The 21,688-nt window shown below is 41.6% G+C and overlaps 1 protein-coding gene across 6 annotated transcripts in view; it reads left to right on the forward strand.

Moving 5' to 3' along the window:
- LOC134359579 (uncharacterized) overlaps positions 1–21,688 on the forward strand; it is a 234,929-nt gene that overhangs the window by 141,026 nt on the left and 72,215 nt on the right. For all 6 annotated transcript variants that reach the window (XR_010021146.1, XM_063073078.1, XM_063073079.1 and 3 more), the window contains 2 exons: positions 1,067–1,161; positions 12,642–12,722. Coding sequence is in view for 5 of the 6 variants with exons in the window: in XM_063073078.1 (XP_062929148.1) it covers positions 1,067–1,161; positions 12,642–12,722 (176 nt within the window). In the remaining variant the exon portion in view is untranslated. The remainder of the gene's footprint in view (positions 1–1,066; positions 1,162–12,641; positions 12,723–21,688) is intronic.

The following is a 21,688-nucleotide window of genomic DNA, read 5'->3' on the forward strand; positions in this document are numbered from 1 at the left end:
AAAGCTTTTGGCACATTGGCCTTCATAAATCAAAGGATTGAGTACAGAAGATGGGATGTTATGTTAAAGTTGCATAAGGTGTTGGAGAGATCTAATTTAGAGTATTGTGTGCAGTTTTGGTCACCTGCCTACAGGGAAGATGTACATAAGGTTGAAGGAGTACAGAGACAATTTACAAGATGGTGCCAGGTCTGGAAGACTTGAGTTGTAGGGAAAGATTGAAAATGACTTTATTCCTTGGAGCATAGAAGATTGAGGGAAGAGTTGTTAGAGGTATACAAAATTATGAAGGGTAAATGCAAGCAAGCTTTTTCCACTGAAGTTGGGGGGACTACAACTGGAGATCATGGGTTAAGGGTGAAAGACGAAACCCTTAAGGGGAACATGAGGTGAAACAACTTCATTCAAAAGGTCATGAGAGTGTGGAATGAGCTGCCAGTGTAAGTTGTGCATGCAAGCTCGATTTCAGCATTTACGAGAGGTTTGGATAGGTACATAGATGGTAGGGGTATGGAGGGCTATGGTCCTGGTGTAGATCAATGGATGTAGGCAGTTTAAATATTTTGGCACAGACTAGATGGCCAAAGGACCTGCTTCTGTGCTGTACTTTTTTATGACTCTGACTGTAATTAAGCTTTTGGTGAATTGAGGCTTGCATGATCACCTGTGCTCCCCCCCCAAAAAAAAACTGGTGAATGATCTTTAGTTTTGGCCGCAGCTTCAGAAAAATCAGGTGCAACATAGATCCATGGAAGTTATTTCAGGGCTTATAAGGTTAAACAAGGATAACAAAATTGGATTAAGAGTTTAGAGGATGTTACAGTAATGTAGTCCAGCTGTTTAAAAACTTAAATGGCTTTGATGTAGTTCATGTGAGAATCAATTTACTCTGCTAGTCTGGAAGGAAACAGGGCAACCTGACCTTCAAATTACAGAAAGATTGAAGCATATTTTTACAGGAAATGTAATAGAACTTGGAATACTCACAAACCAAGAATCAATATTTTGCTTTAAATGCATCTCATCCCTTAAGTCCACCTCTTAACATTAGGTTTTGTCACCACAGGTCACCCTGGGTCAGCTGAGTTGTGGAGCCTTCTCAGGGAAAATTCTGAAGCCAAACTTGCACTCATGGATGCAGAGATGTCCAATACATTCAAGGTCTGTATGCTCACATTGATCATTTTAGCTTGTTAGCTGCTGTTTGTTATTTGTTCAAAATCAGAATAAGTTTTACTATCACTGACTTAGAGTATTTTGTAAAATGTTTTGTTTAGCCCCAGCAGTCCAGTGCAATACACAAGTCTACTATAAGTTGCAATTAGAAATATATATTAAAAAGTTAAATAAATAGTGTTGTGGAGTTTAGCAGAATGAGGGGGGATCTCATTGAAACCTGTTGAATATTGCAAGGTCTAGAGAGAGTGGACATGGAGAGTACTTTTCCTAAAGTTGAGGAGTCTAGGACTAGGGGGTACAGCCTCAGAATAGAAGGATGTGCCTTTAGAACAGAGATGGGGAGGAACTTCTTTCGTCCAAGGCTGGTGAATCTGTGGAATTCATTCCCCAGATGGCTGTGGAAACCAAGCCATTCAGATATATTTAAATCAGAGGTTAATAGGTTCTTGATTAGGCAGGGCATCAAACATTATAGGGTGAAGGCAGGGAGAATGGGGTTAAAAGCAATAATATTTCAGCCATGATGGAATGCAGAGCAGACTCAATAGTTCTATTCCTATGTCTTCTGGTTTTGTGCAAAATTATAGCAAAAATAGTGAGGTGGTGTTCATGGATTCATTGTCCATTCAGAAATCTGATGACGGAGGAGAAGAAGCTGTTCCTAAACTGTTGAATGTGGGTTCTTCCGACTCCTGTACCTCCTCTCTGTTGGTAGCAATAAGAAGAGTGCATGCCTTGGATGATAGAGGTCCTTAATAATAGATGCTGCCTTTGTGAGGCATCAGCTTTAGATGTCCTCGATGTTGGGGAAGGCCTGTGCCCATGATGGAGTGGCTGAGTTTACAAAGTGGAGAGCATTCTAACTGGTTGCATCACCACCTGGTATGGATGGGTCACTGCACAGGTTCAAAAGAATTTACTGAGTGTTGTCAGTACATCTGTGGAAATTTGCTAGAGTCTTTGGTGACAAAGAAAATCTCCTCAAATTCTTGGTGAAATATAAACAATGGAATTTAGCTTGCTGTTCCCAATGTACCAGTATCTGTCTTTTCTTTCTACTTGTCTTGGAGAAATTGTAATCAGAAGGACAGTAACATATTGCAAGAGAACGTGAACAGTCTGGCAGAAATGACAAACATTAGTGGGCGAAACTTCATATAAAGTAGAGGGATTGAATTTTAACAGAAGTAATGAGGACAGATTTATTCCCAGACCAAACTGCATTTCATCAGTTATATTGAAGACCTGTTTTAGTGTGGTGCATGTTGAAGTTACCTCTACTCTTTCATCTTTTCCTTTGAGAAGTTAAAACAAATCTTGAAATATTCCAAAAGAAGCTTCAAAACAATCCCTTTGTAACTTATAACATGAAAGATGGGACCTATGTGTATCCCAATGGAAACCACTGTATTCATTGTCAACAATAATCTCTGTTGAGTTTTTCACAAGGACGATTGCAATTTAAAGGACACAATCAGAGAGATTAAAGCTTAGCTTTATTTGTCACATGTACAGTACATCGAAACATACAGTGTTGTTTTGTATCAAATCAAATCAGTGAGGATCGTGCTGGGAACAGTCTACAGGTGTAGCCACACTTCCAGTGCCAACAAAGCACGTCCTCAACTCAGTATCCCTAAATGCATGTCTTTGGATATGGGAGGAAACTGGAGCACCTGGAAGATGCCCAGACCATCATGGAGAGAAGGTACAAATTCCTCACAGACACCGGCAGAACTGGTGGCTTAACGATGAGGGAAGACCAGGAGTACAGTAGTCAGCAGTGTGTGTGACCACTAACCGAGTGGAGTCCGGTGCCACAAGTGCCCACACACTATAGAGAGATGAGGGATCACTGTGTGATGTACACTGAGATTTATAAAGTTAAAAAAACTGCAGACATTGAAGGAGCAGCAAAAATGCTTGTGAAAGTATCTTGCCAAATGGAATAGGAGTTCGGCAGATGATTAGTTACATTGACAAGAGAATGAGGGTTTCTTAAATCTCATTTCCTTGAAGATTTTACCTAATACCGTTTTGTATGCCTGTTCAGCAATGATTAATCAAAAAATATACAACTATTGGAAATCTACTGTAAAAATATAAACTTCTAGAAATGCCCAGCAGATCAATCAGTGTCTGTGGAGACAGAAACACAGAGTTCATGTTTCAGGTTGAAGATCCTTTCCCGGAATTAGAACAGCGAGAAAACAAGTTAGTTTTAGGTTGATCTTACATTGAAAATTAAAACTGACTTGCTTTCTCTCTTAGTAATACACACAAAATGCTGGAGGAACTCAGCAGGTCAGACAACATCTATGGAGAGGAATGAACTGTCAATGTTTCAAGCCAAGACCCTTCATTAGGACTGGAAGTGAAGGGACAAGAAGCTGGAATCTCTCTTTCCCAATTCTGTTGAAGGGTCTTTGACCTGAAACCTTAATATTATTTCTTTTTCCCACACATACTGCCTGATTTGTTGAGTGTTTACAGAATTTTGAGGTTTAATTTTCAACTTATTTTGATTTTACAGAAATGTGTAGTAAAAAAATAAAGCCTATGAGACTAACGGAGATAATCTACAGAATATTTTAAAATATCTGTTAATATTATTATGTGAATATTATTTCTTGTCCTGTCCCGGTATGAGATATATGTAATGTGTTTTGGACTTTAAGCTTAAGAGGAACGTGAGGGTCATGAAAGTGTGGAATGAGCTGCCAGTGCAAGTGGTGAATGTGAGCTTGATTTCAATGTTTAAGAGAAGTTTGGATAGGTACGTGGATGGCAGGGGGAAGGAAAGCTTTAGTCCGGGTGCAGAGCGATGGAGCTAGATAATTTAAATGTTGTGGCATGGACTAGATGGGCTGAAGAGCCTGCTTCTATGCTGTACTTTTCTGTGACTCTCTGACCCTGGTTCCAGGTGAATGTTGTCTTGTATTGCTGTACACATGTGGATGATTGAATAACAATAAACATGAACTTGATCTTGAACTCGATTCAGTGAAAGGCTGATGCCTGGAAAATGTCGGTTTCTATCAACTGACATGTACCAGGCCAGCAATCTATGTTGGATTACTTTTATGTGATTGATCTAATCTAAAAACTCTTGAATTAAAACTGGAGCCAGCTCCTTGGAGGTTTTTAAGGAGGAAGCAGGTAACTTCTTGCCACATCAGGGAATGGAGGAACTGATGCAAAAGAATTTCTTGATGCCATTTTATGAATTTTCTGACAGATATCACAACACCCATTCATTTATCTCACATTTACCCTTTTACTCCCACAGTCAGTACTTCTGTCACAATTATTCTGAACACTGGTGTTCACAGGGTTGTGTCCTCAGACCCCTGTTCTACTCCCTGAACAGTCACTACTGAACTACACAGTAAGCAGAGTCTGCTCTAACTCCATCTACTGTAGTGGGTCACATCTTAAATAACAATGAGTCGGAGTACAGGAGGGAGGTAGAGAGCAGAGTGACACGGTGTCAGGACAACAACTTTTCCCTCAATGTCAACAAAAGACCTGGTCATTGATTTCAGAAAGGAGGGTGGGGTGCAGATACACATGTTCATCTCTACGTCAATGGAGTTGAGGTTGAAAGGATTGAGATCTTCAAGTTTCCAAGAGTGAACATCACCAATTGCCCGTCCTGGTCCAGCCACATAGATATTATGGCCAGGAAATCTCACCAATGGCTCTCCTTCCTCAGGAGACTGAAGAAATTCAAGGCGTGTTCCTGTTGGCACTTACTGATTTTTATCGACGCATAATAGAAAGCATTCTGTCTGAATGCACAACGACTTGTTCATGACAACTGTTCTGCATGTGACTGCAAGAAACTGTAGGGAATCTTGGACACAGCTCAGCACATCACAGGAGCTGACTTCCCTTCAATGGACTTCGTCTATACTTCTCGCTGACTCAGTAAAACAATCAGCAAGCCACCCCGGACATCCTCTCTTCTCTCTCTCCTATCAGGCAGATATTACAAAGGCCTGAAAGCACGTATCACCTGGCTCAGGGACAGCCTCTATCCCACTTATCAGTCTCTCGAGTGGCATTCTTGTTAACTAAGACAGAATCTTGGCTTTACATTCTACCTTATTATGATCTCACTCTTTATTGTTTTCCTGCACTGTATTATTTCGGTAGCTTTTATTCTGCATTGTTATGCTTTTACCTTATTCTAGCTCAATGCAGTGTGTAATGACTTGATCTGTATGAACTGTATGCAATGTGGTTGACTCCGAGCTGCCTCCTGTATTCATTCAATAAATGAAGGTAGTGGAAGTGACATCCAGACTTCACGTCATAGAGTCAAAGAGTCTTTCAGCCTACTATGCCCATACCAGACATCAAGTGCCCATTGATATTGATCCCAACAACTAAACTACTTATGACTAATGAATGAAAAAACTTCTATTTTGGTTCAGCTGACTCTCATGGAACTAAATTTAAAATCCATACGGCACTCATGTGCTGATTTTACCATGTGACTTGTGCATAGTTTTATCCCCCAGATCCTCTATATCATTGAAGCATTGAAAAATACAATAACTGCAGAGGCTATCTGGTCCATGATGTCAGCTTGCTGAAAGAGCGATCGATTTAATCACATTCCCATACTCTTTCCCAACAATCCAGAAAACCTTCACAAAAATATTCTACCTTCTGCAAAGTATTAACTAAATCTACTCCAGCCCTTCTTTTGGGTATTTGAAATCCATTAATAAATTCAATATGGATTTATTAGATTTTTTTTATAATCATTCGTCATAAATCCAATTGTTTCACCAACAGCTGTTGTTCATGTTTGTCTTTCATCAACATTGGGGACTTCTAAATACTGATATCAATCAAAATGCTTACAGGTAGAAAATTACTCAGTAGGCCATCTTTGGTGAAATAGTACAACCCTTGATAGGAATCTGAAGTGTTTACTGCAAAATAATTCCTGTGTTGCTGTTATCAGATTTCAGAAAAGCAAGCTCAAGTACTAAATGAATAACCAGTATAGCAATTCTTAAATGGTAGGATTAGTTTGTTCTCACATTTCTTGTTATTGCCTTTCGTGATAACACGAAAATGAACTCAGCACAGTTGTGTCTTCCAAGTCATTATGACAGAGGTTGGAACAAACAATGGCCAGATGAATTTGCAGAAATCCATTGAATGGGGAAGGGAGCTGCCTGAAAACACAGGCACCAACAAATCAGAAATTTTGGGAGTTTCAATAGAATGGACAGGAAAGGTAAAATAGGCAATTTTAGAACATAGAACACAAAATACTACATAGGGCCTTCGGTCCACAATGTTGTGCCCACATTATAACCTAATCTAAGATCAATCTAGCCCTTCCCTTCTACATAGCCCTCTATTTTTCTGTCATCCATGTGTTTATCTAAGAGTTTCTTAACTGTTTCTATTGTATCTTTCTCTATCATCACCTCTGACAGGTGAATAGTTTCAAGTTAACTTTTTAAAAAAAATGCATCCTCACCTGTTCCTCTGGAAAGGTCACTCGATGGTTGCTAGGTGTTGCTGAGGAGATAGATCTATTTTTTTTCCCTAGAGGTCTGCAGGTCTGGTGGTTATATTCTAATCCTTTCTTCAAGCTTCAATCTTCATATGTTCAGGTTTGTTTTTTGTTTATTGTCATTCTTCAGTACACAAGTGTAAAGGAAAGCAAAATGATTGTCCCTCCAGATCCAATGTAGCATAAAAAACACCATAAGCATAAAAACACAATAAAAAAAATCACAATAAATATAAATACTTCTGATTAGCTTATATACAGTACATGCATTCAGTGTCCACTTTATTAGGTCCACTTTTTTTCTCCTCATTAATGTAAATACCTATTCAGCCAATAATGTGGCAACACCTCAGTGCATAAAAGCATGAAGACATAGAGTCATAGAGCAAAATAGACCTTTCTAGTCCATGCTGAAACATTAATTTGCCTCGCCCCATCGACCTGCAGCTGGACCATACCCTCCATACCCCTCCCATCCATCGACTTACATTGCTCTTAAACATTGAAATTGAGCCCTCATCTACCATTTGCTCTACCAGCTCATTCCCAATTTTCATCACTCTCTGACTGAAGGAGATCCCTCTCATGTTCCCCCTAAACACTTGCTCCAAGGGAATACCTAAGGATTTATCCACCCTAATTTGCCTCATGGCAGCAACCTGCATCCGACCCATGACCTTGCTGCTGCCTTGCCTCACTTCTACAGATTCTGTAAATACAGTTGCAAAAATTCCATTCAAGATCTTCCCCCATCTGTTTTGGCTCCATGCATAGATTACCATTCTGATCTTCCAGAGGGTTAATTTTGTCCCCTGCTACCCTTTTGCTCCCTCACGATTCTCCTTCACCCTGTCAGCAAGAGCAACTTAATTTCTTCTTTTAGCCCTCCTGGTTTCCTTCATAAGTGTTCTCTTGCATGATTCTATACTCCTCAAGTACCTCATTTGTTCCTACCTGCTCTGCACATCCTTTGTTTTGTAACCAGGGCCTCAATATCTCTTGAAAAATAATATTCCCTAAACCTGTTATCTTTAACTTCTATTCTGGCAGAGACATGCAAGCTTTGTACTCTCAAAATTTCACCTTTGAAGGCCTCCCACTTATCAAGTTCACCTTTGCCAGAAAACAACCTGTTCTAATCCACACTTGTCAGATCCTTTCTATAATTCAGAATCTCAATGTGAGGACCAGACCTATTGTTTTCCATAATTACCTTGAAACTATTGGCATTATGATTACTAGATGTAAACTGTTCCCCCACACAAACTTCTGTCATCTGCCTTCTTCATTCCCTAATAGCATATCAAGTATTGCACACTCTTTCATTTAGCCTTATATGTACTGATCATGGAAATTTTCCTGAACACATTTGACAAACTCTTTCCCATCCAGACTTTTTACAGCAAGGGAGTCTCAGTCAATATGCAGAAAGTTAAAATCACCTACAATCACAGCTTTGTTTCTTGCAACAGTCTGTGATTTCTGTACAAATTTGTTCCTATAAATCCCACGGGTTGTTGTTTGGTCTGTAATATAATCCCATTAGTGCGCTCATACCTTTCTAATTCTTCAGTTCCACCCATAATGACTCACTAGAAAAGCTCTCCAGTCAGTCCTGACTGAGCACTGCTCTGACATTTTTCCTGACAAGTAATGCCACCTCTTCCCCCCTTGAATCCTTCCCACTCTATCACATCTAAAACAATGGAACTCTGTAACATTGAGCTGCCAGTCTTTCCCCACTTGAAACCAAGTCTCTCTAATGGGTACAATGTCATGATATAATGTGCTAATCCATGCCCTAAGCTCATCTGCCTTTCCTACAATACTTCTTGTATTGAAATGTATGCAGCTCAGAACATTAGTCTCACCATACTCAACATTTTGATTCCTGACTTTGTATGTTGGCTTAACAATATCTTTCACCACAACCACTCCCCTATCTGTTCTGGCCCTCTGCTTCCCATTCCACTGCAACTCTACTTTAAACCAACCTGCCCTCCCCCAACATTGCAGCACAACCAAACCTTCTGCTAGGATATTGGTCACCCTCCTTCAGGTGCAAACTGTTCCTACTGTACAGGTCCCAGGTCCCATCTTCCTTACAATAGAGCACAATGATCTGAAGCTCTCCCTCCTATATCAACACCTTAGCCACCTGTTGAAGTTTATGATCTTCCTATTTCTGGCCTCACTAGCATGTGGCACTTGTAGTGATCCTGCAATAATAACCCTGAAGGTCCTGTCATTTATCTTAGCACCTAACTCCCTGAATTAACTCAATGGTCAAGAGATTCAGTTGTTGTTCAGGCCAAACGTCAGAATGGGGAATAAATATGATCTAAGTGACTTTGACCATGAAATGATTGCTGGTGCCAGATGGGGTAGTTTGAGTATCTCAGAAACTGCTGATCTCCTGGGATTTTCACTCACAATAGTCTCCAGAGTTTACAGAGAATGTGTGAGAAACAAAAAATATCCAGTGAGTGCAGTTCCTGTGGGTGAAAATACCTTGTTAATGAGAGAGGTCAGAGGAGAATGGCCAGGCAGGTTCAATCTGACAGGAAGATGACAGTAACTCAAATAACCACATATTACAATGGTGGTGTGCAGAAGAGCATCTCTGAATGCACAACATGTTGAAGTGGCTGGCCTACAGCAGCAGAAGACCATGAACATACACTCAGAGGCTACTTTATTAAGTACAGGAAGTATATAATAAAGTGGTCGCTGAGTGCATAATGCTTGATTTTGTTTTTGTTGTTTTCCATCACAGTGAGTTATTGGTTCTTTGTCAGATATTTTCCATTGTGAAGAAAAAGATCTACTCAGAAACTGCATCAAATTCTGGTCTCTATTAAGGACGACTAGTTCAGGGTTCAAAGTAAAATTTATTTTCAGAGTACATACATGTTATCACATACAACCCTGAGATTCTTTTTCTGCAGGCATATTTAGCAAATCTATAGAACAGTAACTGTAAACTGTAAACATCAGGAACTGTAAACTGTAAACAAACTGCGCAAATGCAGATATAAATAAATAGCAATAAAATGAAATGAAAAATGGCAATAAAATAGTGAACATCAGATAACAATATAACAGAGTCCTTAAATGTGTGCAGCTATTCCCTTTTGTTCAAGTGCCTGATGGTTCAGGGGTAGTAACTGTTCTTGAACCTGGTGGTGTAAATCCTGAGGCTGCTGTACCTTCTACCTGATGGCAGCAGCGAGAAAGGAGCATGGCCTGGGTGGTGAGGATCTTTGATGATAGATGCTGCTTTTCTACAGCAATGTTTCAAGTAGATGTGCTCATGGTTAAGAGGATTTCACCCATGATGTACTGGGCTAAATCCACTACCTTCTGAAGGGTTTTCCACTCAAAGGCTTTGGCATTCCCATACTAGGCCATAATGCAGCCAGTCAGCACACTTTCCACCACACATCCTTAGAAGTTTGCCAAGGTTTTTGATGACATGCCGAACCTCCACAGACTCCTGAGGAAGTAGAGGTGCTGTTGTGCTTTCTTCGCAATAATATTTATATGATGGGACCAGGACAGCTCCTCTGAAATAGTGACAAAAAAGGAATTTAAAATTACTGACCTTCTCCATCTCTGATCCTTCAATGATTACTAGCTCATGGACCTTTGGTTTCCCTCTCCTGAATTCTCCATTCAATACCTTGGTTTTATTGAGTACACCACTCAGCCAACTAAATCTCAATATGCAGCACAGTTTTGCCATGGTTAGCCCTGCACCCTCCCAGCTGCAGAGTCCTGGGTTCATTCCAGACTTTGATTCCTGTAATCCCTTGGTTTTCCCTGGGGTGTCTCATTTTCCTGCCATATCCCAAAGTAGTGGAGACAGAGCATATGAAAAGGGGAGGGTGTCTTGCTGGAAAAAGAGAGGGGAAATTGGACTGTTGATGATATCTGCAGAGAGCTGATGTGGATTTGACAGGTCTGTGTGGTAATAGAACATAAAACTTAGAACGTAGAACATTACACCATAGCATAGGCTCTTTTTACCTATTCTAAGATCATTCTAACCCTTCACTGCTACATATAGGCATCCATTAGTCTTGTGAAACCATGGATTTGTGCCTTGGAAGGTTTCCGGGGTGTAGGCCTGGGCAAGGTTGTAGGGAAGACTGGCAGTTGCCTATGCTGCAAGTCTCCCCTCTCCACGTCACCGATGTTGTCCAAGGGGAGGGGCACTAGGGCCGATACAGCATGGCACCGGTGTCATCACAGAGCAATGTGTAGTTAAGTGCCTTGCTGCCTCAGCTGAGGCTCGAACTAGCAACCTTCAGATCACTAGACCGACGCCTTAACCACTTGGCCATGTGCCAACACATAGCCTTTCAGTTTCCTATCATCCAAGTGTCTAGCTAAGAGTTTCTTAGATACCGGTAATGCATCTAATATAATAAGTAAGCAAAATTGTGTAAGTAATAGGTAATATTAGATTAAAGTTCAGCTTTATTTGTCACATCTACATTGAAACATACAACGATATGTGTCATTTGCATCAAATGGAGGATTGTGCAGAAGGCAGCCCACAATTTCACCACACTTCTGGTGCTAACGTAACATGCCCTAACCTGTATGTCTTTGGAATGTGGGAGGAAACTGGAGCACCCAGAGGAATCCCACATACTCATGGGGAGAGTGAATAAACTTCTTACAGACAGCAGTGGGAACAGAGCTCTGATCGGTGATCGCTGCCGCTGTAAAGCGATTGCGCTATCTGCTATTTGGCCACGCTGCCCTAATTGATAATAATCCGAGTGATAATAATTGTAGCTTTACATTAGATAGTGCTCTGGAATAGTTTTCATTGACATAATTAACAAATACCTTTTTGTCCTTAATCCTATTCCTAACTGCTCTTTACACTTGCAGTCAATATAACTACCGTTATACCACTGAAGTGTGGGCACGTGACCAGGTGGTTAAAGCATTCGACTAGTGACCTGAAGGTCACGAGTTCAAGCCCCAGCCGAGGCAGCGTGTTGTGTCCTTGAGCAAGGCACGTAACCACACATTGCTGTGCGACGACACTGGTGCCAAGCTATATCGGCCCTTGCCCTTCCCTTGGACAACATCGGTGTTGTGCAGAGGGGAGACTTGCAGCATTGGCAATTGCCCGTCTTCCATACAACCTTGCCCAGGCCTGCGCCCTGGAGAGTGAAGACTTTCCAGGCGCAGATCCATGGTCTCGCAAGACATACGGATGCCTTATATATATACCACTGACTAGTACATCTCCCATCCAATCAGTGTATCTAGATAAAGTTCTAAAGCTCCAGCTAGCATTCTTGAAACAAAATGGATGAAAATACAAATACTGAATGGATTACAGATTTTCTTTTTATTGAGCTACTGTGCAGAACAGGCCCTTCCGGCCTTTCGAGCCACACTGCACAGCAACCCCAACTTAACCCCAGCCTAATCACAGGACAATTTACACTGACCAGTAAACCTACTAACCAGTACATCTTTGGACTGTGGGAGGAAACCAGAGCACCTGGGGGCAAACCCATGAGGTCACAAGGAGAACGTACAAATTGCTTCCAGGTAGCGGAAGGAATTGAACCTGGGTCGCCTGTACTGTGAAGTATTGTGCTAGCCACTGCACCACCGTGCTGGCTACTCTTGCCAGTCTGTGCCAAAGGGCACTAAAACATATCTTATGGGATAGTCTTTTGTTTTTTTTTATGGTTCACAAGCAAACTTCTCAAGCATATTTATTAATAAATCAACACAGCGTACAATATTTAACAGCAGAAATTTTGTTATTTCAAATTTTATTTTTGAATATAACAATGGATTAAATAGATCTTTAGTGTAATAAAGCTATTGATTTGGCTTTGGCTTTGTAAGTGTTGAAGTTTTTAATATTCAGTGTCTTTATTAGTCTGTTTTCAGTATCTACACAAGAGACCTTCGAATGAAGCAAGAACCACAGCTGCGTCTTGATTGTTTAAGAGATGAATGGGTCAGTAAGTAAGATTTTTATTTGCACTATTTCTCTCATGAGTCATCAGTGCTGGTTGCCTGTGGAATGGTTTAGTGATGTCCGCAATGCTGAATTTTCCCAGTAATCTAAAGTGAAGCTGTGCTAATGCAGGAAATATGCATTGAAGCAAGAAAATGTTGAACATATTCAGCAGACCAGGAAGCAATTTTCCGTTATGTTGTCATTGTGCAGGTTGTATGAAGAGTTTTAGATGTTAGTGCCACTGGGGATGGAATTCCAAGATTTAAATCCAGAATGGTGATACCTTTTCCAAGATAAATGGCATGCAATTTGGGAGGGCGGGTGGAGGGAAACGTCAGAATCAGGTTTATTCAGACCATAAGAAATACGAGCAGAATTAGGCCATTTGGGCCATCAAGTCTGCTCCACTATTCTATAATGGCTGATCCTGGATCCCACTCAATCCCATACACTTGCCTTCTCGCCATAACCTTTGATGCCCTGGCCAATCAGGAAACTATAAATTTTCACTTTAAATGTACCCTAGGTTATGTACTCCACAGGGGTCTGTGGCAGAGCATTCAAAGGTTTCAAAGGTACATTTAATGTTGGAGAAATGTATACAATATACATCCTGAAATTCTTTTTCTTCACAAACATCCATGAAAACAGAGGGGTTCCCCAAAGAATGAATGACAGTTAAATGTTAGAACCCCAAAGTCACCCCCCCAGTTTCCACCACCCACATGTAAACAGCAGCAAAGCAATGACCCCCCCACCGAGTGCTCAAGCATGCAGCGATGCATCAACAAAGGCACAGACTTGCAGTACCCCAAAGTTCACCTGGTAATTCAACATACCACAGGCTCTCCCCCTCTCTCCCTAATAAGGGAAAAAGAGGTATCTCTGTCTCACAGCAAAAGGGGAGACATAACAAACAACTCGCTGATTTGCGATGTTAAAAGTCTGTTGCGTTGTTTCTTCCGAGCTCTGTGCCCAAAGAACTCAGGCCTCTGCTTGCTGCTTTCGATCTTCCATGTATTCCCACAAAATCTACCAAAGGTTGAAAGGACCAAATAAGGTTGATATAGAGAGGATGATTCCTCTAGTGGTGGTATCCAGAACTAGAGGGCACAGCCTCAAAGTTGAGGGGCAACAATTTAGAACAGAGGTAAGGAGGAATTTTTTAGCCAGAGAGTTTAGAATCTGTGGAGCTCAGGAGAAAGATGGTGCCTAACGTCGACTCCTTTGCTTGCTTCTTCAGAAACAGCTCTATTTCTATCTTTAATAGGTTTCAAAGAGATCACGCCACATTCTTCTAAATTCCAGTGAGTACAGGCCCAAAGCTGCCAAACGCTCCTCATATGTCAACCCCTTTTTTGCTGGAATCATCCGCGTAAACTTCCTCTGGACTCTCTCCAGTGACAACACATCCTTTCTGAGATATGGAGCCCTAAACTGTTGACAATACTTCAAATGTGATCTGACTAGTGTCTGATAAAGCCCTAGTATTATCTCCTTGTTTTTATATTCTATTCCCCTTGAAATGAATGCCAACATTGCATTTGCCTTCTTTACCATAGACTCAACCTGTAAATTTACCTTCTGGGAGTCCTGTATGAGGACTCCTAAGTTGCTCTGCACCTCTTATGTTTAAATTTTCTCCCCATTTAGACAGAAATCTGCACTTTTGTTCCTTTTACCAAATATGCATTACCATATATTTCCCAACACTGTATTCCATCTGCCATTTTTTGCCCATTTTTCTAATTTGTCTAAGTCCTTCTGCAATCGCATTGGAACACTACCTACCCCTCCAACCATCTTCATATCATATGCAAACTTTGCCACAAAGCCATCAATTCCATTATTTAAATCATTGACAAACACTGTGAAAAGTAGTAGTCCTAATATTGACCCCTGAGGAACACCACTAGTCACTGGCAGCCAACCAGCAGAGGCTCCTTTTATTCCCACTCTCTGCCTCCTGCCTGTCAGCCATTCCTCTGTCCAGTCCAGTATCTTTCCTGTAACACCACAGGATTTTATCTTGTTAAGCAGCCTCATGTGTGGCCACCTTTGCAAATGCCTTCTGAAAATCCAAGGAACTGACATCCACTGCCTCTCCTTTCTCCACCCTGCTTGTTACTTCCTCAAAGAATTCAAACAGATTTGTCAGGCAAGATTTCCTGCTACAGAAACCATTATTACTGATGTATGTCATAAAATTTGTTATTTTGCGGCAGCAGTTCAGAGCAAGACTGAAAAATTACTAAGTTACAAAAATAAGCAATCGTGCTCCATTCAGAACTCTGATGCCCATTCCCCTGTTCTCTTGCAATAGAACAGAGAACATTACAGCAGAGTACAGACCCCTTGTCTCAACTATCAGCATCTTAAATAAAAGGGGATAACTTCATTCAACTTCACTTGTCCCATCACTGAAATGTTCCTACAACCAATGGACTCACTTTCAAGGGCTCTTCATCTCAAGTACTCAATATTTATTACTTATTTATATAATATTATCGTTTCTTCTTTTTGCAATTGCACAGTTTGTTGTCTCCTGCACCCTGGTTGAATCCTCAAGTTGGGCAGTCTTTCATTGATTCTGTTATAGTTACTGTTCTATAGATTTGTTGAGTATGCCCACAAGAAAATGAATCTCAGGGTTGTATGGTGACATATATGTACTTTGATAATAAAATTTACTTTGAACTTTGATCATGTTGTGCTGACCTTGTCATGTACTGTAAGATCAATCTAAACTTTTCCTTCCACGTTTTATAGCTCTTCATTTTTCTATCATCCATGTGCCCATCTAAAAATTTCTTAAATGCCCCTAAAGTATCTACCTCTACCACCACCCCTGGCAGGGTGTTCCACAGACTTGTCACTCTCTGTGTGAAAAAGTTAGCTCTGACACCGCCATGTACTTTGATTCAATCACCTTAAAATTATGACTCCTGATATTAGCAATTTTCACCCTGGGAAAACATCTCTGGCTGTCTACTCTATCAATGCTTCATATCATATTGTACACCTCTTGATGATAGAGGACGTGGGTTGGGAAATGCTATGTGCATAACTATGGTACAGTTTATGGATGGTTTGCATTGTGGTTGCAGTATGCCTGTGGAGAGAATGAACGAGGTGCCCAATGCAGCAAGCTGTTCTGCTCTGATTGGCATTGAGTATTTTGACTGGACAGTCATTCCAAATGCCTTCAATACGGTGAAAAGGCTTTGGGATATCAGGTGGTGACTCATTCACTGTACTATACTCAACCATTAATCTGCTCTTGTTGTCACAAGATATTTACGTAGCTGCTATGCCAACCCACAAGGTGTTGCTAAACACAAGATATTTGGCAAATGCCAGAAATCTTGAGCAATACGCATAAAATGCAGAAGCGACTCAGCAGGTCATACAGCTTTTATGGAGAGGAGTAAACAGTCGACTTTTCGGGCTGACTCCCTTAATCAGTACATTATTCAGGTGCAACAGTGGAACCATGTGGTCAGAGCTGGAGGACATAGCGGAGATACTTAATGAATACTTTGCTTCAGTACTCACCAGAGAAAAGGACCTTGGCAATTGTGGGCATGACTTACAATGGACTGAAATGCTTGAGCATATAGACATTAAGAAAGAGGCTATGCTGGAGCTTTTGAAAAGCATTACCTTAGATACCTTGCTGGGTCCAGACGAGGTATACCCCAGGCCACTGTGGGAAGTGAAGGAGGAGATTGCTGAGCCTCAGGTGATGATCTTTGCATCATCAACAGGGACGGGAGAAGTACCAGAGTATTGGAGGGTTGCCAATGTTGTTCCCTTGTTCAAGAAAGGGAGTAGAGAAAACCCAGGAAATTATAGATCAGTGAGTCTGCGTTCAGTGATGGGCAAGTTGCTGGAGAAGATCCTCAGAGGCAGGATTTATGAGCATTTGGAGAGACATAGAAACATAGAAACATAGAAAATAGGTGCAGGAGTAGGCCATTCGGCCCTTCGAGCCTGCACCGCCATTTATTATGGTCATGGCTGATCATCCAACTCAGAACCCCACCCCAGCCTTCCCTCCATACCCCCTGACCCCCGTAGCCACAAGGGCCATATCTAACTCCCTCTTAAATATAGCCAATGAACTGGCCTCAACTATTTCCTGTGGCAGAGAATTCCACAGATTCACCACTCTCTGTGTGAAGAAGTTGTTCCTAATCTCGGTCCTAAAAGGCTTCCCCTCTATCCTCAAACTGTGGCCCCTCGTTCTGGACTTCCCCAACATCGGGAACAATCTTCCTGCATCTAGCCTGTCCAATCCCTTTAGGATTTTATACGTTTCAATCAGATCCCCCCTCAATCTTCTAAATTCCAACGAGTACAAGCCCAGTTCATCCAGTCTTTCTTCATATGAAAGTCCTGCCATCCCAGGAATCAATCTGGTGAACCTTCTTTGTACTCCCTCTATGGCAAGGATGTCTTTCCTCAGATTAGGGGACCAAAACTGCACACAATACTCCAGGTGTGGTCTCACCAAGGCCTTGTACAACTGCAGTAGTACCTCCCTGCTCCTGTACTCGAATCCTCTCGCTATAAATGCCAGCATACCATTCGCCTTTTTCACTGCCTGCTGTACCTGCATGCCCACTTTCAATGACTGGTGTATAATGACACCCAGGTCTCGTTGCACCTCCCCTTTTCCTAATCGGCCACCATTCAGATAATAATCTGTTTTCCTATTTTTGCCACCAAAGTGGATAACTTCACATTTATCCACATTAAATTGCATCTGCCATGAATTTGCCCACTCACCCAACCTATCCAAGTCACCCTGCATCCTCTTAGCATCCTCCTCACAGCTAACACTGCCACCCAGCTTCGTGTCATCCACAAACTTGGAGATGCTGCATTCAATTCCCTCATCCAAGTCATTAATATATATTGTAAACAACTGGGGTCCCAGCACTGAGCCTTGCGGTACCCCACTAGTCGCCGCCTGCCATTCTGAAAAGGTCCCGTTTATTCACACTCTTTGCTTCCTGTCTGCTAAGCAATTCTCCACCCAGACCAATACCTTACCCCCAATACCGTGTGCTTTAAGTTTGCACACTAATCTCCTGTGTGGGACCTTGTCAAAAGCCTTTTGAAAATCCAAATATACCACATCCACTGGTTCTCCCCTATCCACTCTACTAGTTACATCCTCAAAAAATTCTATGAGATTCGTCAGACATGATTTTCCTTTCACAAATCCATGCTGACTTTGTCCGATGATTTCACCACTTTCCAAATGTGCTGTTATCACATCCTTGATAACTGACTCCAGCAGTTTCCCCACCACCGACATTATGCTAACCGGTCTATAATTCCCCGGTTTCTCTCTCTCTCCTTTTTTAAAAAGTGGGGTTACATTAGCCACCCTCCAATCCTCAGGAACTAGTCCAGAATCTAACGAGTTTTGAAAAATTATCACTAATGCATCCACTATTTCTTGGGCTACTTCCTTAAGCACTCTAGGATGCAGACCATCTGGCCCTGGGGATTTATCTGCCTTCAATCCCTTCAATTTACCTAACACCACTTCCCTACTAACATGTATTTCGCTCAGTTCCTCCATCTCACTGGACCCTCTGTCCCCTACTATTTCTGGAAGATTATTTATGTCCTCCTTAGTGAAGACAGAACCAAAGTAATTATTCAATTGGTCTGCCATGTCCTTGCTCCCCATAATCAATTCACCTGTTTCTGTCTGCAGGGGACCTACATTTGTCTTTACCAGTCTTTTCCTTTGTACATATCCATAAAAGCTTTTACTGTCCGTTTTTATGTTCCCTGCCAGTTTTCTCTCATAATCTTTTTTCCCCTTCCTAATTAAGCCCTTTGTCCTCCTCTGCTGAACTCTGAATTTCTCCCAGTCCTCAGGTGAGCCACTTTCTCTGGCTAATTTGTATGCTTCTTCTTTGGAATTGATACTATCCCTAATTTCTCTTGTCAGCCACGGGTCCACTACCTTCCTTGATTTATTCTTTTGCCAAACTGGGATGAACAATTGTTGTAGTTCATCCATGCAACCTTTAAATGCTTGCCATTGCATATCCACCGTCAATCCTTTAAGTGTCATTTGCCAGTCAATCTTAGCTAATTCACGTCTCATACCTTCAAAGTTACCCCTCTTTAAGTTCAGAACCTTTGTTTCTGATTTAACTATGTCACTCTCCATCTTAATGAAGAATTCCACCATATTATGGTCACTCTTACCCAAGGGGCCTCTCACGACAAGATCGCTAATTAACTCTTCCTCATTGCTCAAAACCCAGTCCACAATAGCCTGCTCTCTAGTTGGTTCCTCGACATGTTGGTTCAAAAAACCATCCCGCATACATTCCAAGAAATCCTCTTCCTCAGCACCTTTACCAATTTGGTTCACCCAATCTACATGTAGATTGAAGTCACCCATTATAACTGCTGTTCCTTTATTGCACACATTTCTAATTTCCTGTTTAATACCATCTCCGACCTCACTACTACTGTTAGGTGGCCTGTACACAACTCCCACCAGCGTCTTCTGCCCCTTAGTGTTACGCAGCTCTACCCATATCGATTCCACATCTTCCCGGCTTATGTCCTTCCTTTCTATTGCGTTAATCTCTTCTTTAACCAGCAACGCCACCCCACCTCCCCTTCCTTCATGTCTATCCCTCCTGAATATTGAATATCCCTGAACGTTGAGCTCCCATCCCTGGTCACCCTGGAGCCATGGCTCTGTGATCCCAACTATATCATAATCATTAATAACAATCTGCACTTTCAATTCATCCACCTTATTACGAATGCTCCTTGCATTGACACACAAAGCCTTCAGGCGCTCTTTTACAACTCTCTTAGCCCTTATACAATTATGTTGAAAAGTGGCCCTTTTTAATGCTTGCCCTGGATTTGTCGGCCTGCCACTTTTACTTTTCTCCTTAGTACTTTTTGCTTCTTTTTGCTTCTACCCTCACTTTACACTTCTCTGTCTCTCTGCACTGGTTCCCATCCCCCTGTTGTGAACTAACCTCCTCACGCCTAGCCTCTTTAATTTGATTCCCACATATCTGATTAGGGATAGTCAACATGGCTTTGTCAAGGAGAGGTCATTCCTTATGAGCCTGACTGAATTCTCTGAGGATATAACAAAATACATTGATGAGGTTAGAGCAGTGGATGTAGTGTATATGGATTTCAGTAAGGCATTTGATAAGTTTTCCCATGCAAGGCTCATTCAGAAAGTAAGGAGGCATGGTATCCAAGGAGACCTTGCTTTGTGGATCCAGAAATGGCTTGCCCACAGAAGGCAAAGGGTGGTTGTAGATGGTTCATATTCTGCATGGAGTATGGTGACCAGTGGTGTTACTCAAGGATCTATTCTGGGACCCCTCCTCTTTGTGATTTTTATAAACGATCTGTATGAGGAAGTAGAAGGATGGGTTAGTAAGTTTGCTGATGACACAAAAGTTGGGGGTGTAATGGATAGTCTGGAGGGTTATCAGAGGTTACAGCAGGACATCAATATGATGCAGAACTGGGTTGAGAAGTAGCAGATGGAGTTTAACCCAGATAAGTGTGAAGTGGTTCATATTGGTAGGTCAAATTTGAAGACAAAATGTAATATTAATGGTAAGACTTTTGGCAGTGTGGATGATCAGCGAGATCTTGGGGTCCATGTCCATAGGACACTCAAGGCTGCTGCACAGGTTGACAGAGTTGTTAAGAAGGCGTATGGTGTGTTGGCATTCATCAACCATGGGATTAAGTTCAAGAGCCATGAGGTAATGTTACAACTATATAAAACCTTCGTTAGATCCTACTTGGAGTACTGTGTTCAGTTCAGGTCACTTCTATACAGGAAGGATGTGGATACTCTCGAGATTTACAAAGATGTTGCTTGGACTGGAGAGCATGCCTTATGAGAATAGGTCGAGTGAACTTGGCCTTTTCTCCTTGGAGCAATGGAGGATGAAAGGTAACCTGATAGAGGTGTATAAGATGATGAGAGGCATTGATCATGAGGATAGCCAGAGGGTTTTTCCCAGGGCTGAAATGGCTACCACAAGGGGGCATAGTATTAAGGAGCTTGAAAGTAGGTACAGGGTGGATGTCAGAGGTAATTTTTTCACACAGAGAGCGGTGGGTGCGTGGAATGCACTGGCAGTGATGGTGATGGAGGTGGATACAATAGGGTATTTTAAGAGACTCTTAGATAGGTACATGGAGCTTAGAAAAATAGAGGGCTATGTGTTACGGAATTTCTAGGCAGCTTCTAGTGTAGGTTACATGAGCTGCAGAACATTGGGGCCAAAGGGCCTGTAAAGTGCTGTAGATTTCTGTGTTCTATGTTCTAAGTTCTATGAAACATTGACTGGTTTACTCCTCTCCACAGGAGTTGCCTCATTTGCTGAGTTGCTCCAGCATTTTGTGTGTGTTCCACAAGATGTTGATGTTGACACAATTGACCGCGGTGATGAATGCTCTTGTTGGATATAGTCATTGTCCGGAGTTTTGGTGGCACAAACATTGCTTGTTATTTGCTTTCAATTTATTAAATCGTGACTGGGCGCTGTTGGTCAAGGTCTTGCTGTGTGCCAGTATGGGCCATGTCATTCACTGAGGAGGTGTCAGTGGAGCAAAATGCCACTGTCTGCCTTAAAAATCCATTTGTCTTACCAATATTCTTCGGGCAAAGAATCCTGCCATTTTTCACCCGTTCTGGCCTGTATGTGACTCCAGATCACTAACTACCAACTGAAATTGCCAATCGGTGCAATAAATTCACAGACAACTGAGGAGCAATAAATACTTGTATAAGGAGTTCCTTCTTTTATGTTACTGCATAGGCTAATTAAAATAGCTTCTTTGTTATGTTATAATTCAAATGGCTTCTTTGCTATATTAAATGCTGAGAAAGTTCTCTCGCTAGCAGTTTGTTTGGGTTATATTATTGATAA

The sequence above is a fragment of the Mobula hypostoma genome, chromosome 20, assembly GCF_963921235.1.
Source record: "Mobula hypostoma chromosome 20, sMobHyp1.1, whole genome shotgun sequence".
Lineage (NCBI taxonomy): Eukaryota > Metazoa > Chordata > Chondrichthyes > Myliobatiformes > Myliobatidae > Mobula > Mobula hypostoma.